At 63.0% G+C, this 14,233-nt stretch overlaps 1 protein-coding gene and 1 long non-coding RNA gene across 2 annotated transcripts; one reads left to right on the top strand and one right to left on the bottom strand.

Annotated features, from left to right (window-relative positions):
- Positions 1 to 1,571: 1,571 nt before the first annotated feature.
- On the top strand, positions 1,572 to 2,495 carry LOC120496646. The gene is made up of 3 exons (XR_005626337.1): positions 1,572 to 1,681; positions 1,753 to 1,958; positions 2,399 to 2,495. It is a non-coding gene; the product is annotated as an uncharacterized LOC120496646 (long non-coding RNA).
- Positions 2,367 to 12,796, bottom strand: CACNB1 (calcium voltage-gated channel auxiliary subunit beta 1). The gene is given in 11 exon segments (XM_039697295.1): positions 2,367 to 3,214; positions 3,739 to 3,834; positions 4,070 to 4,367; positions 5,426 to 5,517; positions 5,654 to 5,673; positions 8,893 to 8,966; positions 9,059 to 9,195; positions 10,265 to 10,387; positions 10,938 to 11,057; positions 12,399 to 12,564; positions 12,604 to 12,796. Coding segments are annotated over 11 exon segments (1,545 nt in total). The 5' UTR covers positions 12,741 to 12,796; the 3' UTR covers positions 2,367 to 2,932.
- Between the last annotated feature and the right edge of the window lie 1,437 nt (positions 12,797 to 14,233).

Below are 14,233 nucleotides of genomic sequence, written 5' to 3'. Positions count from 1 at the left end.
CTGATCCCAGGACCCCCCCCCACAAGGCAAACACATGCAGACCGCGCCCCCCCACCCCCCCCTCGGGGGGCACAGCCTGGGGACCCCCAGAGCCCTGCACACACACGCATGCACCCCCCGGCCGGGCTGGGGGGCAGCTGGCGGGGACCCCCCCAGCTCCGGGGACCCCCAGGGCCGAGAGCACCATGGAGAAGCGGGGGGGCACCCAGCGGGCAGGGCCGGGGAGGGGGGCACGGCCCCCACCCCGCGCTGGGGCACGGCGACACGCCGGGTCCCCTTTTGGTCACTTGCTGTCCCTGCCGGAGATGCTGGGGGGGGCTGCGGCAGGGGGAGACCCCCCCCACACCCCCCCTCAACAACGAGCGGGGCAGGGGGAGCCCCCAGGGCACAGCCGGGGCTGCTGGCCGGGCTCGGGGGGGCACGAAGGCAACCAGCGGGGCTGCCCCGCACCCCAAAACCAGCGCTGGCGGGGGGGAGCCCCCCGCCCGCACCCCCTCACCCTAACGCATGTAAACATCCCGGGCCCAGCCCCCCCCGTCGCTCTGGCCCAGGGGCTCCTGGCCCTTGGCTCGCCCCCGCAGCCCCCGGCCCGGCTCGGGGCCGTCCCAGGAGCCGGGGGGCGGCTGCGGTGCGGCCCCGGGGGTGCCCGGCGGCTCCTCCTCGACGGGATCCATCTCGATGTCCATGCAGCAGGAATCGCCGGGCTCCGCGTCCCGGCTGGCCGGAGCCTCCGCGTCGAAGGTGTCCTGGCGGGCCAGGCTGCGGGCAGCCGGGCGGGAGGGCGGCGGGGGGACCCTGCCCTGCCCGCGCCCCCCCGGGTCCCCCGCGCCCTGCCGGAGGCGGCCGTGCTCCCCCTCGGGGTGCGGAGCCTGGGGAGAAGCGACCACACCATGCGGGGATGGACGGGCTGGGGGCTCCCGGGGGGGTTAGTGGGGGTTAGCGGGGGGACACACGCTGCTGGCCGGCCGCTGGTGGGTGACACGATGGTGGCAGGGCTGGGGACGGGCGGGGGGAGCAGCACAGGGGAGGGGGATGCAGCGGCAGAGCCCCGCCGGGAGATTCAGCCACACACGACACAGGACACTGTCCCCTCGCTGTCCCCAGCCCCGCGGGGTGGCTGCAGGATCCCAGGCTCAGCGCTGTGGGGTGGGGCTGTGCCCCCCAACCCAGGATGCCCCCAAAGTGTCGCCCCCAGAAAGGTGGGAAGGGGGTCTGGCAGCCTGGCAGCCACAGGAAGGCACAGGGTGGGTCCTGAAAGGGGCAGATCCTGGGGGTTCCCAATCCCCTGGGGGTTCCCAATCCCCTGGGGGCTCCAGGAGGAGGCACAGAGTCCCAGGAGACCCCAAATGTGGGGCTGGCTGCCCCAGGCAGAGAGAGCACCCCAGGATGGCCCCAGCCCAGGAAGGGGAGCAGCTCCCTGGGGTGATCCCAATCCCAGGAGCAGTCCCAGAGTTGGGGCCTGCAGTACCCGGGGGGACACGGGCTCCCAAAGGAGCAGTCCCAGGGCTGGGGCCACCCCTGGGGGGCTCCGGCTCCCCATGGTGACCCCAATCCCATGGGCTGTCCTGATCCCAGGGTCCCCAGGGCGGGTGACCCCACACCTTGGGATCATGGTCTCCTGGGGTGACCCTAACCCCAGGGGTGGCCCCAGTCCCGTGGGGTCACCCTGATCCCAGGACAGGTGACCTCAGGGACAATCCCACACCCTGTAAGGGGCCACAGTCCTGTGGAGTGACCCTGATCCCAGGACAGGTGACCTCAGGGACAACCCCACACCTGTGGGGGGGCCACATTCCCCATGGAGTGACCCTGATCCCAGGTGACCTCAGGGACAATCCCACACCTGTGAGGGACCACAGTCCTGTGGAGTGACCCTGATCCCAGGACAGGTGACCTCAGGGAAGGGGATCACACCTGAGGGGCCACATTCCCCTGGAGTCACCCTGACCCCAGGAAAGGTGACCCTAGGGACAGTCCCACACCTGGGGAGGGTCACAGTCTCCTGAAGTGACCCTGATCCCAAGACAGGTGACCCCAGGGGAGTGGGTCACACCTGAGGGGCCACATTTCCCTGGAGTCACCCAGGGCAGGTGACCCTAGGGACAATCCCACACCTGTAAGGGACCGCAGTCCTGTGGAGTGACCCTGATCCCAGGACAGGTGACCCTAGGGACAATCCCAAACCTGCAGGACAGGTGACCTCAGGGACAATCCCATACCTGGGGAGGGCCACATGCCCCTGGAGTCACCCTGACCCCAGGAAAGGTGACCCTAGGGACAATCCCACACCTGGGGAGGGCCACATTTCCCTGGAGTCACCCAGGACAGGTGACCCTAGGGACAATCCCACACCTGGGGAGGGCCACATTCCCCTGGAGTCACCCTGACCCCAGGAAAGGTGACCCTAGGGACAGTCCCACACCTGGGGAGGGTCACAGTCTCCTGAAGTGACCCTGATCCCAAGACAGGTGACCCCAGGGGAGTGGGTCACACCTGAGGGGCCACATTTCCCTGGAGTCACCCAGGGCAGGTGACCCTAGGGACAATCCCACACCTGTAAGGGGCCACAGTCCTGTGGAGTGACCCTGATCCCGGGACAGGTGACCCTAGGGACAACCCCACATGTGTGGGGGGCCACATTCCCATGGAGTCACCCTGATCCCAGGACAGGTGACCCCAGGGGAGTGGGTCACACCTGAGGGACCACATGCCCCTGGAGTCACCCAGGACAGGTGACCTCAGGGACAATCCCATACCTGGGGAGGGCCACATGCCCCTGGAGTCACCCTGATCCCAGGTGACCCCAGGGCCAACCCCACACCCGCGGGGCGCTGTGACTCCCGAGCTGTCCCCATCCCGGCGATCTCCCAAAGCCTGGGAGCCGTCCCGATTCCCCGACACCCTCAATGTCCCCACTGTCCCCTTCGCCACCTCACAGCGCGTGCTCCTCCAGGGCTCCGGGGGGGCTGGGGGTGGCCTCTCGGCCCCAGAGGCTGAGGTTCCTGCGCAGGGAGGTGAGCACCTGTACCTGGAGGTTGGAGACGGGCGCGGGGCTGGCGGCCAGCGCGGCCGTGGCCATGGTGCGCGTCAGCAGCGGGTTGGGCGGGTTGCTGCTCGGCGGGTGCGTGGCTTTCCAGTACGCCTCCAGGTACTCGGCCAGGTGCTCGCACGCCTCCTCCAGCTGGTTCTCGTCCAGCACGATGTCGAACATCTCCTGGGGACGGCGGGAGAAAGGTGGGGTGGGGACAGTGGGACAGGGTGGGGACAGAGCCTGTGGGGCAGGGCGGGGACAGTGGGACTGGGAGGGGACAGTGGGGCAGGGAGGGGACAGTGGGACAGAGCCTGTGGGGCAGGATGGGGACAGTGGGACAGGGAGGGGACAGTGGGACGGGGAGGGGCAGCTGGATGTGGGGCAGAGCCTATGGGACAGGGTGGGGACAGTGGGGCAGGAGCCTGTGGGGCAGGATGGGGACAGTGGGACAGAGAGGAGCAGCTGGATGTGGGGCAGAACCTATGGGACAGGAAGGGGACAGTGGGACAGGGTGAGGACAGTGGGACAGAGCCTATGGGGCAGGGAGGGGACAGTGGGACAGGGAGGGATCTGTGGGACAGGTCAGGGACAATGGGACAGGGCAGGGACAGTGGGACAGGGCAGGCAGATGTCGGGCAGGGGGTGGGCATGGCAGCTCAGGGTGGGGTCAGTCAGGGTGGCACCACGGTGACCAGGGGCACACTCACAGGTGGGCACTGTGCCAGCTTGTCCGAGGCCACCATCTGCACGTTGAGGTGCTTGGCCTGGGACTTCCCCCTGGACTTCACCAGCCGCTGCAGCACCTGGGCACGAGGGGACAGCGGGGTGGCCTTGGGGACACGACCCGAGCCTGCCCCGGGTCCCCAGGTGGCAGGGAGGGGACAGCCGGGGTGGCCTTGGGGACACGACCCGAGCCTGCCCGGTGTCCCCAGGGGGCAAGGAGGGGACAGCCGGGGTGGCCTTGGGGACACGACCCGAGCCTGCCCCGGGTCCCCAGGTGGCAGGAGGGCTGGCAGTGCCCCCCGGGCCCGTGCCCACCTTGGGGGAGGTGATTTTGATGTAGACGATGATGGGGGCCAGCGAGGTCTTGGCCAGCTGCGCCGGGTGGTTGATGGTGTCGGCGTCCAGGGCCACCAACTGCAGCGTCCGGGCCAGCTCGAAAATGCGCTCGGTCTCACTCTGCACCTCGGCTGGGGGGACAGGGCACGTCAGGGACAGGGACAGGGACAGGGGACGTGAGGGACGGGGGACACAGGGACAGGGAGAGAGAGGGGCAGGGGACACAGGGGACACGTGGGGACAATGTGGTGAAGTGTTGGGTTAAGGTTTTTTCTGACTTAGGGGTGGGGTGACAATATATTCAATATAAATATATACATAGATATATGTCTACATATCAGTATCTATCTATATATCTATATCTTTATATATACAAAATATAGATATTCAGTATATATAGCTATATATCTATACAGCAGTATCTATATATCTTTATATATATAAAATATATAGTTTATATATATATCTATATGTATATTTATATATCAACATAAATATATCTATATATAAAATTATTTATATATTCAGTGTAAAAATATATATAATAGATAAATATTGATATATTGATATATTCAATGCACAGCCCCCCCAAACCACACACACACAGGGGGGTCACACAGGGGGGGTCACACAGGTGCCACCCAGGTGCCACCCAGGTGTCCCCAGTGCCACCTGCGGGGACAGGCCGGGTCCCTGTACGTACCCAGAACGTCTGAGCCGCGAGCGGGGAGGGAGAGGCAGCGCGGGGGGAGAGCCACAGGGAGAGAAATGGGGCAGAAACCGGAGAAATGGGAGAAAAAAACAGTGAAAGAGAAATGGGACAAAAAACAGAGAAATGGGACAAACCGGAGAAATGGGGCAGAAACCGGAGAAATGGGGCAGAAACCGGAGAAATGGGGCAGAAACCGGAGAAATGGGACAAAAACAGAGAAATGGGAGAAAAAACCAGAGAAAAGAGAAATGGGACAAAAAAACAGAGAAATGGGACAAAAAATGGAGGGTTTTGCGGGTTTTTTAGGGGGTTTGTGGGTGTTTTGGGGTTTTTGTGGGTGTGTTGGGGGTTTTTGGGGGGTGTTTTTTGGGGTTTTTTTGCGGGTTTTTTGGGGTGGTTTTTTTTGGGCTTTTGGGGATTATTGGGGGGTTTTTTTGGAGTTTTTTTGGGGTTTTGGGGATTTTGGGGGTTTTTTGGGGGGATTTTTGGGGGGTTTTTTGGGGATTTTGGGGTTTTTTTGCAGGGGTGTTTGGGGTTTTTTTGGCTTTTTGGGGTTTTTTAGGGGGTTTATTTGAGGGACGATGCGGGGCCGGGGTCCCCCCTGTCCCCCCCAGCGCCCCCACCCCCTGCTCACCTCGTAGCCCTTCAGGGAGGGCCCCACGAGGACGATGGGGCGCATGGAGGGCACCACGTCGTACGGGGGCACGTGCTCGGCCTGGGGACACAGCCGGGGGTCACCGCGCCCTGGGGGACACCGGCCACCCCCGGGGGGGCTCGGGGTGGGTTTGGGGGGGCTGCAAGCGGGGGGTGCTCCCTGTGCCCCCCCAGCCCGGGCTGCTGGCGCTACTCACCGACTTCTGCTTCTGCTTGGCTGCGCCGCGGGGCACGCACGGGGGAGGAGAGGCAGAGCAAAGGCAAAGCATGCGTGTTAGCGCGGGACACGGGGCACGGGGACACCGGGGTGACAGCCCGCAGGGAGCCGCCGACACGCGTGTGCCTCAGGGACACACGTGTGGCACCCCCAGGGGTGAGCCGGGGACACGTGTGTGACCCAAGGACCCAAGTGTGACCCCTCAAGGGTGACCCAGGGACACGTGTGTGACCTGCAGGGTGACCCAGGGACACGTGTGTGATCTGGAATGTGACCCAGTAACACATGTGTGACCTGCAGGGTGACCCAGTGACACATGTGTGACTTGGAATGTGACCTAGTGACACATGTGTGACTTGGAGTGTGACTTAATGACACACGTGTGACTTGGAGTGTGACTTAGTGACACATGTGTGACTGAGGGACCCAGGTGTGACACCCCCAGGGGTGAGCCAGGGACACATGTGTGACCTGCAGGGTGACCCAGTGACACATGTGTGACTTGGAATGTGACCTAGTGACACATGTGTGAGCCAGGGATGCGGGTGTGACACAGGAACCCTCCAGGGACACGGATGTGGCTCAGGGACACACGTGTGACACCCCCAGGGGTGAGCCAGGGACACATGTGTGACCTGCAGGGTGACCCAGTGACACGTGTGGGATCTGGAATGTGACCTAGTGACACATGTGTGAGCCAGGGATGCGGGTGTGACACAGGACCCCTCCAGGGACACGGATGTGGCTCAGGGACACACGTGTGACACCCCCAGGGGGGAGCCAGGGACACATGTGTGACCTGCAGGGTGACCCAGTGACACGTGTGGGATCTGGAATGTGACCTAGTGACACATGTGTGAGCCAGGGATGCGGGTGTGACACAGGACCCCTCCAGGGACACGGATGTGGCTCAGTGACACATGTGTGACACCCCCAGGGGTGACCCAGTGACACGTGTGACCTGGAAGGTGACCCAGTGACACGGGCATGACACCCCCAAGGGTGACCTAGTGACACATGTGTGACACCCCCAGGGGTGACCCAGTGACACGTGTGACTGAGGCACCCGGGTGTGACCCTCCAGGGGTGAGCCAGGGACACAGATATGACTCAGGGACCCAAGTGTGACCCCTCAAGGGTGACCTAGTGACACATGTGTGACCTGGAAGGTGACCCAGTGACACATTTGTGACCCAGTGACACGGGCATGACACCCCCAAGGGTGACCTAGTGACACACATGTGACCCAGAGACCCGGGTGTGACCTGCACGGTGACCCAGTGACACCCGTGTGACACCCGAGGGGTGACCCAGTGACACCTGTGTGACCCAGTGACATATGTGTGACCCAGTGACACCCGTGTGACACCCGAGGGGTGACCCAGTGACACCCATGTGACACCCCAGGCGTGACCCAGGGACCCCAGTGTGACCTGCAGGGTGACCCAGTGACACCTGTGTACCCCAGGGACCCCAGTGTGACCCCTCAAGGGTGACCCAGTGACACGTGTGACCCTCCTGGGCACCCCAAAGACACGTGTGTGACCTGGAATGTGACACGTGTGTGACCCCATGTGACACGTGTGTGCCCGGGGGGGCCCTGGGGACAGTGCCACACCAGCACCGCCCACCCAGGGCAGCTCTGGCTGCCGGGCAGCCGGGAGCCCCTGCGGACCCCCCCGTCCCGCGCGGTGGTAGCGCCCAAAGGGGGGGCCCTGGGGACAGTGCCACACCAGCACCGCCCACCCAGGGCAGCTCTGGCTGCCGGGGGGCTCGGGGGCAGCCCCTGCGGACCCCCCCCCGTCCCGCGCGGTGGTAGCGCCCAAACCCCGCCCAGCTGCTGCCCGGTGTGGGGGGAGGAACGGTCCATTGTCAGCCGCGGGGGGGAGAGACACCGGCCGTGCTGGAACACACCATGCGCACACTGCGGGGGGAGGCAACCGGGGGGGGGGCACGGGCTGGTCCATTGCATGGACGGGGGGAGCACGGCCACGGGCTGGTCCATTGCATGGATCATGGTGGGGGTCAGGCATGGACTGATCCATCCCTCGTCCATGGGGGGAGCACAGACACGGGCTATGGACTGGGGGGGATCACAGCCATGGACTGATCCATCCCGTGGATCATGGGGGAATGTCACCATGGATGGATTGGACTGATCCATCCCACGGATCACGGGGGGAGCACAGCACGGACTGGGGGGGTCAGGCATGGACTGATCCATCCCATTGACAATGGGGGGGGGTCAGACATGGACTGATCCATCCCTCAGTCCATGGGGGGAGCACAGACACGGGCTGGTCCATCCCATGGACTGGGGGGGATCACAGCACGGACTGGTCCAACTCATGGACAACGGTGGGGGGGGGGCCCAACCACGGACTGATCCATCCCATGGACAATGGGGGGGGTCAGCCATGGACTGATCCATTCCATAGACCATGGGGGAGGACACAACCATGGACTGATCCATCCTATGGCCCATGGGGGGGGATGCAGCCACGGACTGATCCATCCCATGGACAATGGGGGGGTCAGCCATGGACTGATCCATTCCATAGACCATGGGGGAGGACACAACCATGGACTGATCCATCCCACGGCCCATGGGGGGGGTCAGCCATGGACTGATCCATCCCACAGTCCATATGGGGGACCACAGCCATGGACTGATCCATCCCCCTGACAACAGGGGGGCTCACCCCCTCACCATGCCCTGAGCAGGCCTCACCCCGTGCTGTGACACCGGGGCAGCGCCTGCCCCCAGCCCCGTGGGGCTCCCGGGTGCCCCCAGCCCCGTGGGGCTCCCCGGGCTCCCCCAGCCCCGTGGGGCTCCCCGGTGCCCCCAGCCCCCCGGCAGGGTTAGGGCAGGCAGGGTGCAGCAGGCCGTGAGGGGGGGGCCGTTACCTTCCTAAAGAAGGGGATGCGCTTGCTGTGGGCGGGGGGGGTGGTGACGCTGCTCACGCTACTCTTAGGGGAGCGCTGCGCCTCCTCCTCCTCCTCCTCCTCCTCTACCTCGTCGGGCTCAAAGGCAAAGCCCGGCGCGTCCAGGCCGCCTGGGGGGCGCGCGGAGAAGAAGAGCGAGAATGGCGATGGGAGAAAGCAGAGACGGAGATGGGCAGGGCGACCAAGAGGAGCAGCAGAGTCCCGGGGGGATGGGGGCACCTGCCTGAGGGGACACGGGGACACGCGTGGGGAGGGGACCGCGCGGGGCCTCACCGCTGGCGGGGGGCGTGGGCCGGCGCGTCCCTGTCACCACATCCAGGCTGGAGCCGCCGCTGTCACCCGACTTACTGCGGGGGGAAACACACAGAGAACAGTGAGGGAGGGATGGGAGCGTGTGGGGGTGAAATGAAGGGAATAAAGGGAAGGAAGGTGAGCCCACCTGGAGCTGAGGCGGCTCTGGCGCAGCCGCTGCTCCTGCAGCAGCCGCATGCTGTCCAGCTTGACGGGGCTGGGGATGAAGCCCAGCTCGCAGCCCTCCTTCACCAGGCGCCCGATCCACCAGTCGTTGTTGAACTTCTGTGCCACGGCAAGGACAGCGTGAGGAGATTCGGGGGTTGGCAGGACAGCGTGAGGAGATTCGGGGGTTGGCGGGACAGCGTGAGGAGATTCGGGGGTTGGCAGGACAGCGTGAGGAGATTCGGGGTTTGGGGTTTGGCTCCTAGTCCAGCCCAGAGGTCTCAGAAAGGAAATGGGAACTGTGAATGATCTGCTGGGTGCAGGGTGTGGGGTGGGCACTGGTTACCAGCAGGGCCGGGGAGTTGTTTGTAATTAATGATCAATTAATGAGCAGCCGGGTCGGACTCTGAGAGTCACGAGCTGTTGTTAGCATCCTTTTCCATTCCTTTTCCCTTCCTTTCTTTTCTTTCCCTTTCCTTCCCTTCCCTTCTCTTTCCTTTCCCTTTCCTTTTTTTTTCCTTTCCAGCCTTTCTCTCTACTCTTTTTAGTGTAGCATCTTTAATACAATATAATAGTATAAATAATAAAATAATATAATATATTAATATATAATAATGTCGTATCATATATAATACAATATATTATACATGTTATATATTATATATTAATTATATACTGTATATTATTATGTATATTATTTTATTATTTATATTTATTATATGTTATATATTATATTTCTTGTTATATTATTATGTAAGTATTATATACAGTATATATATAATATATATTAATATAATAATATATAATATATTATATGTATTACATATTATTTTATTATATATTAAATATAAATTACATATATATATTATCTATGATCTTTTATATCTATTATCTATATATCTACTATCTAGATACATTTTTATCTATTATCATCTATTGTATATATTATAATATCATATAATTTTAGATATATAATGACATATATAACACATATATATAATAATATATACAACTTACATTTTATAATCACATAAAACAACACCGTATCACAAACCAGCCTTCTCCAACAAGAAGATTCTCATCTCTTCCCTCCTCCTGCGACCCTCAAACACTCCCCCTCCAGTCAGGGGGGGTAAAAACCCCTTAAAAAAACCCCCCCATTCCCACCCCACCCCCCGGCCTCTCGCACCTCCTTGATGTGCAGGAAGTCCTTGGGCTCGAAGCAGATGGCCATGCCCTGCACGGGCACCTCGTCGGCGGCCGAGGGGTTGTAGCCCACGTTGGTGCGCACGGCGAACGCCACCGGCTTGGTCTGAGGGGCACAGCGGTGGGGAGGTGGCACCCTGGGCCGCCCCGAAACGGGGGATTCTGACCCGAAATGGGGGATTCTGACCCGAAATGGGGAGATTCCACCCCAAAATGGGGGATTCTGACCCGAAACGGGGAGATTCTGACCTGAAACGGGGGCATTCTGACCCAAATGGGGAGATTCTGACCCGAAGTGGGGAGATTCTGACCCAAATGGGGAGATTCTGACCCGAAACGGGGAGATTCTGANCCCTGTGCTGGGGGGGGGGGTCACGAGGGGCACTGGGAGGTCCCTGTACCAAGCCGGGGGGGCACGAGGGTCCCTGTGCCAGGGCTGAGGGGCACGAGGGTCCCTGTGCCAGGGCTGGGGGGTATGGAGGGCACTGGGGGGTCCCTTTGGCAGGGCTGGGGGGCACCAGGGGGTCCCTGTACCGGGACTGGGGGCACGAGGGGTCCCTGTATCAGGCCGGGGGGGTCAGGGGGTCTCTTTGCCAGGGCTGGGGGCACGGGGGATCCCAGTGCCAGGCCCGGGGTGCCCACCCCGGCTGTCCCACCTTGGCTTTCTCCAGCTGGGCCATGGCCTGGCGCTCGGCCTCCCTGCGCAGCGCCTCCCGGTCCTCCTCCAGCGACACGTCCGAGTCCGAGGGCCGGCTGGTGTAGGACTCGGCCGAGCCCTGCAGGGCAGGGGGCTCAGCCCAGCCCGTGCCCCCCTGGCACGAGCCCGGCCCAAACCCCGGCCCTGTGACCCCTCAGTGGTGCCAGTGCCCATTGATGTGGGCACTGGGAGGCACCCTGGTGCTGCCCAGAGCCACCCTGGTGCCACCCTGGAGTCCCCAGTGCCACCCTGGTGCCACCCTGGAGTCCCCAGTGCCACCCTGGTGCTGCCCAGAGCCACCTCGGTGCCACCCCGGGGCTGCCCAGTGCCACCTGGTCCCGCCTGAAGCCACCCCAGGACTGTCCAGTCCCACCTGGTGCCACCCTGGAGTCCCCAGTGCCACCCCAGTGCTGCCCTGGAGCTCTGGGTGCCACCCTGGTGCCACCCTGGTGCTGCCCAGAGCCACCCAGTCCTGCCTGGTGCCACCCCAGTGCCACCAGAAGCCACCCAGTGTTGCCCAGAGCCACCTTGGTGCCACCTTGGGCCTGTCTAGAGCCACCCTGATGCCACCCCAGAGATCCCGGAGCTCCTGGTGCCACTGTGGTCCTGCCTAAAGCCACCCCGGTGCCACCCTGGAGCCACCCAGTCCTGTCTGGTGCCACCCCAGTGCCACCAGAAGCCACCCAGTGTTGCCCAGAGCCACCTTGGTGCCATCCTGCTCCTGCCTAGAGCCACCCCGGTGCCACCCTGGTGCCACACTGGAGCTCTCAGTGCCACCCTGCTCCTGCCCAGTGCCACCAGGAGCCACCCGGGGCTGCCCAGAGCCACCCCGGTGCCACCCCGAGCTCCCGGTGCCACCCAGCCCTGCCTGGTGCCACCCTGGCGGGGTCACGGCAGGAGAGGGACACGCCAGTTGTCGCCACCGCTCCGGGAACGTGACACCGGCCCCGCTGCCGGGGGGGCTCCGGGACCCCCCCGAGCGTCCCCAGGGCGCTGTGGGGGGCACTCGGGCACCCCCTGCCCACCCCCGGGCCCGGAGGGACAGCGGGGACACCCCAGGGTGACACGTGGGACAAAAACCCCCCCCAAAACTCCAGGGGGACACCGGGGAAGTCACCCCCCACCCCACAGACCCCCCAAAACTCCTGGACGAGCTGAAAGGACCCTGGGGGAGTCACCCCCCACCCCATAAATCCCAAAAAACTCCCGGAGGAGCCCAGGGCAGTCACCCCCCAACCCATAAACCCCCCAAAAAACTTCTGGGGGACCCCAATGGAGTCACCCCCCACCCCATAAACCCCTCAAAACTCCTGGGGTGTGACCCCCCCGGGGCACAAAGGAGAGCTGGGGGCTCGGTGTGACCCCCCCGGGGCACAAAGGCGCTCCGGGACCCCCCAAAAGCGGCGGGGCCCCCCCGCACCTGGCGCACGAAGCTGTTGGAGGTGGTGTCCGAGGAGGTGCTGCCGTCCGAGCGCTTGAAGCGGCTCTTGCGCCGGCTGTACTTGCCCTGGGGAAAGGGGAGGGGGCGGCACGGCAGGGCTGGACCCCCCCGGCTCACCCCCAAAACCGGGGGGCAGCGCGGAACCCCCCCGGCTCACCCCCAAAACCGGGGGGCAGCGCGGAACCCCCCCAGCTCCGAAGCGCGACAGCCCAGCCCGGGGTCGGGGTGGGGATGGGGGCGTCCCTTGCACGGTACTGGGGGGCTGCGACCCCAACCCAAACTCGTGGGGATCGGGATGGAGGAAGTCACCCCCCACCCCATAAACCCCCCAAAACTCCCGGGGGAGCCCTCCTCCCATGGTATTGGGGGGCTGTGACCCCAACCCCAACTCGGGGGGGCTTGGGATGGGGTGGGGATGGGGATGGGGGCGTCCCTTCCACGATATTGGGGGGCTGCGACCCCAATTCCAATTCGGGGAGCTCTGGAAGGGGATGGGGGTGGGATGGGGGCGTCCCTCTCCTGTTACTGGGGGGCTGCGACCCCAAACTCCAACTCGGGGGGCTCGGGATGGGGATGGGGGCGCTCCTCCCGTGGTATTCCCCAAACCCGCCCAGCCCCCACCGTGTTGGGGCTGGGGTCGCCGCCCCCCCCCCCCAGTTAAAGCAGACCCCACAGCCCCCCCGGGGTGGGGGTGACACCACGCCCCCCTTGGCCCCCCCAGTGCCGAGACCCCCCAGACCCACACGAGGATGTGGGGGTGTCGCAGTGCCCCCCACCCCGCCCTTTGGGGGTGATAAAAGGGGGCAAAGCCCCGGTGGGGAGGGGGCTGTCACCCCCCCAGTGCCCCCAAAGCCCGGGGGTGGGGGGATTTTTAGGTGCAGGACCCCCCCAAAAAATCACCCCCTCCTCAGTTGGTGCCCCCCAAGAGCACAGAGATGGGGGGGGGCTGTCCCCAGCGCCCCCCACCCCTCTGGGACAGCGAGGGGACTGTCCCCGCTGCCCCCCCAAACCAGAGGGGACAGCCCGAGGGAAGGGGGGCGGGGGGGGGCACCCCGAGAGTTTTCCCAAATTCCCAAAACTTTCCCGTTGGGCACAACAACCCCCCCCAAAAAAAAACCAAAAAAACCCAAACTGAGGAGGGGGGGACGCGCATTTAGAGACCCCCCCCTTTATTTTAGCATTTTTTAATATTTATAATTTTTAGGGGGGCGGCACCACCCCGCAACCAACGCGAAAATTTGGGGGGGGGTGGGGAAGGGCTGCACCCCATCTCCCACCCATGGGACGCCCCCAAATCCTCGGGGGGGGGTTCAATCATGCTGCCACCCCCCCAAAAAAGTGTCGCGGGTGTCACCTGGAGGGCGGCGTTGTCCAAAATGTCCATCTGGATGTCCTGCGTGGAGCTGGAGGGGGTCCGGGCCATGCCGCCTTCCCGCACCATGGACGCGCCGCGGGTTTTGGGGTTTTTTTGGGTTTTTTTGGGGGGGTTTTGGGGTGGGTGTGTGGTTGGGAACACACACACACACACACACGGAGGAAGAGGATGACGATGAAGCTCAGGCCTGGCCCCCGCGGTGACGGAGGAGGAGGAGGAGGATGGCGCAGGGAGGGGGTGAGGGAGGGGCGGCACCGCCTTCCCTGGGGGGGGATGCGGGAATGAGGACCCCTCCCCCCTCAATGCCGCCCCCAAAACCCGCCCCCATCCCTTTTTTTGTTTTTTTTGGGGTTTTTTGGGTTTTTTTGTTTTTTTTTTATTTTTGGGGTTGTTTTGTTGTTGTTGTTGTTTTTTGGGGGTTTTTGGGGTTTTTTTTTGG

The sequence above is a fragment of the Passer montanus genome, unplaced genomic scaffold (assembly GCF_014805655.1).
Source record: "Passer montanus isolate IOZ18808 unplaced genomic scaffold, ASM1480565v1 scaffold117, whole genome shotgun sequence".
NCBI classification, from domain to species: domain Eukaryota; kingdom Metazoa; phylum Chordata; class Aves; order Passeriformes; family Passeridae; genus Passer; species Passer montanus.
The sequence above is the reverse complement of the archived record's forward strand: the minus strand, read 5'-3'. Positions and strand labels throughout refer to the sequence as shown.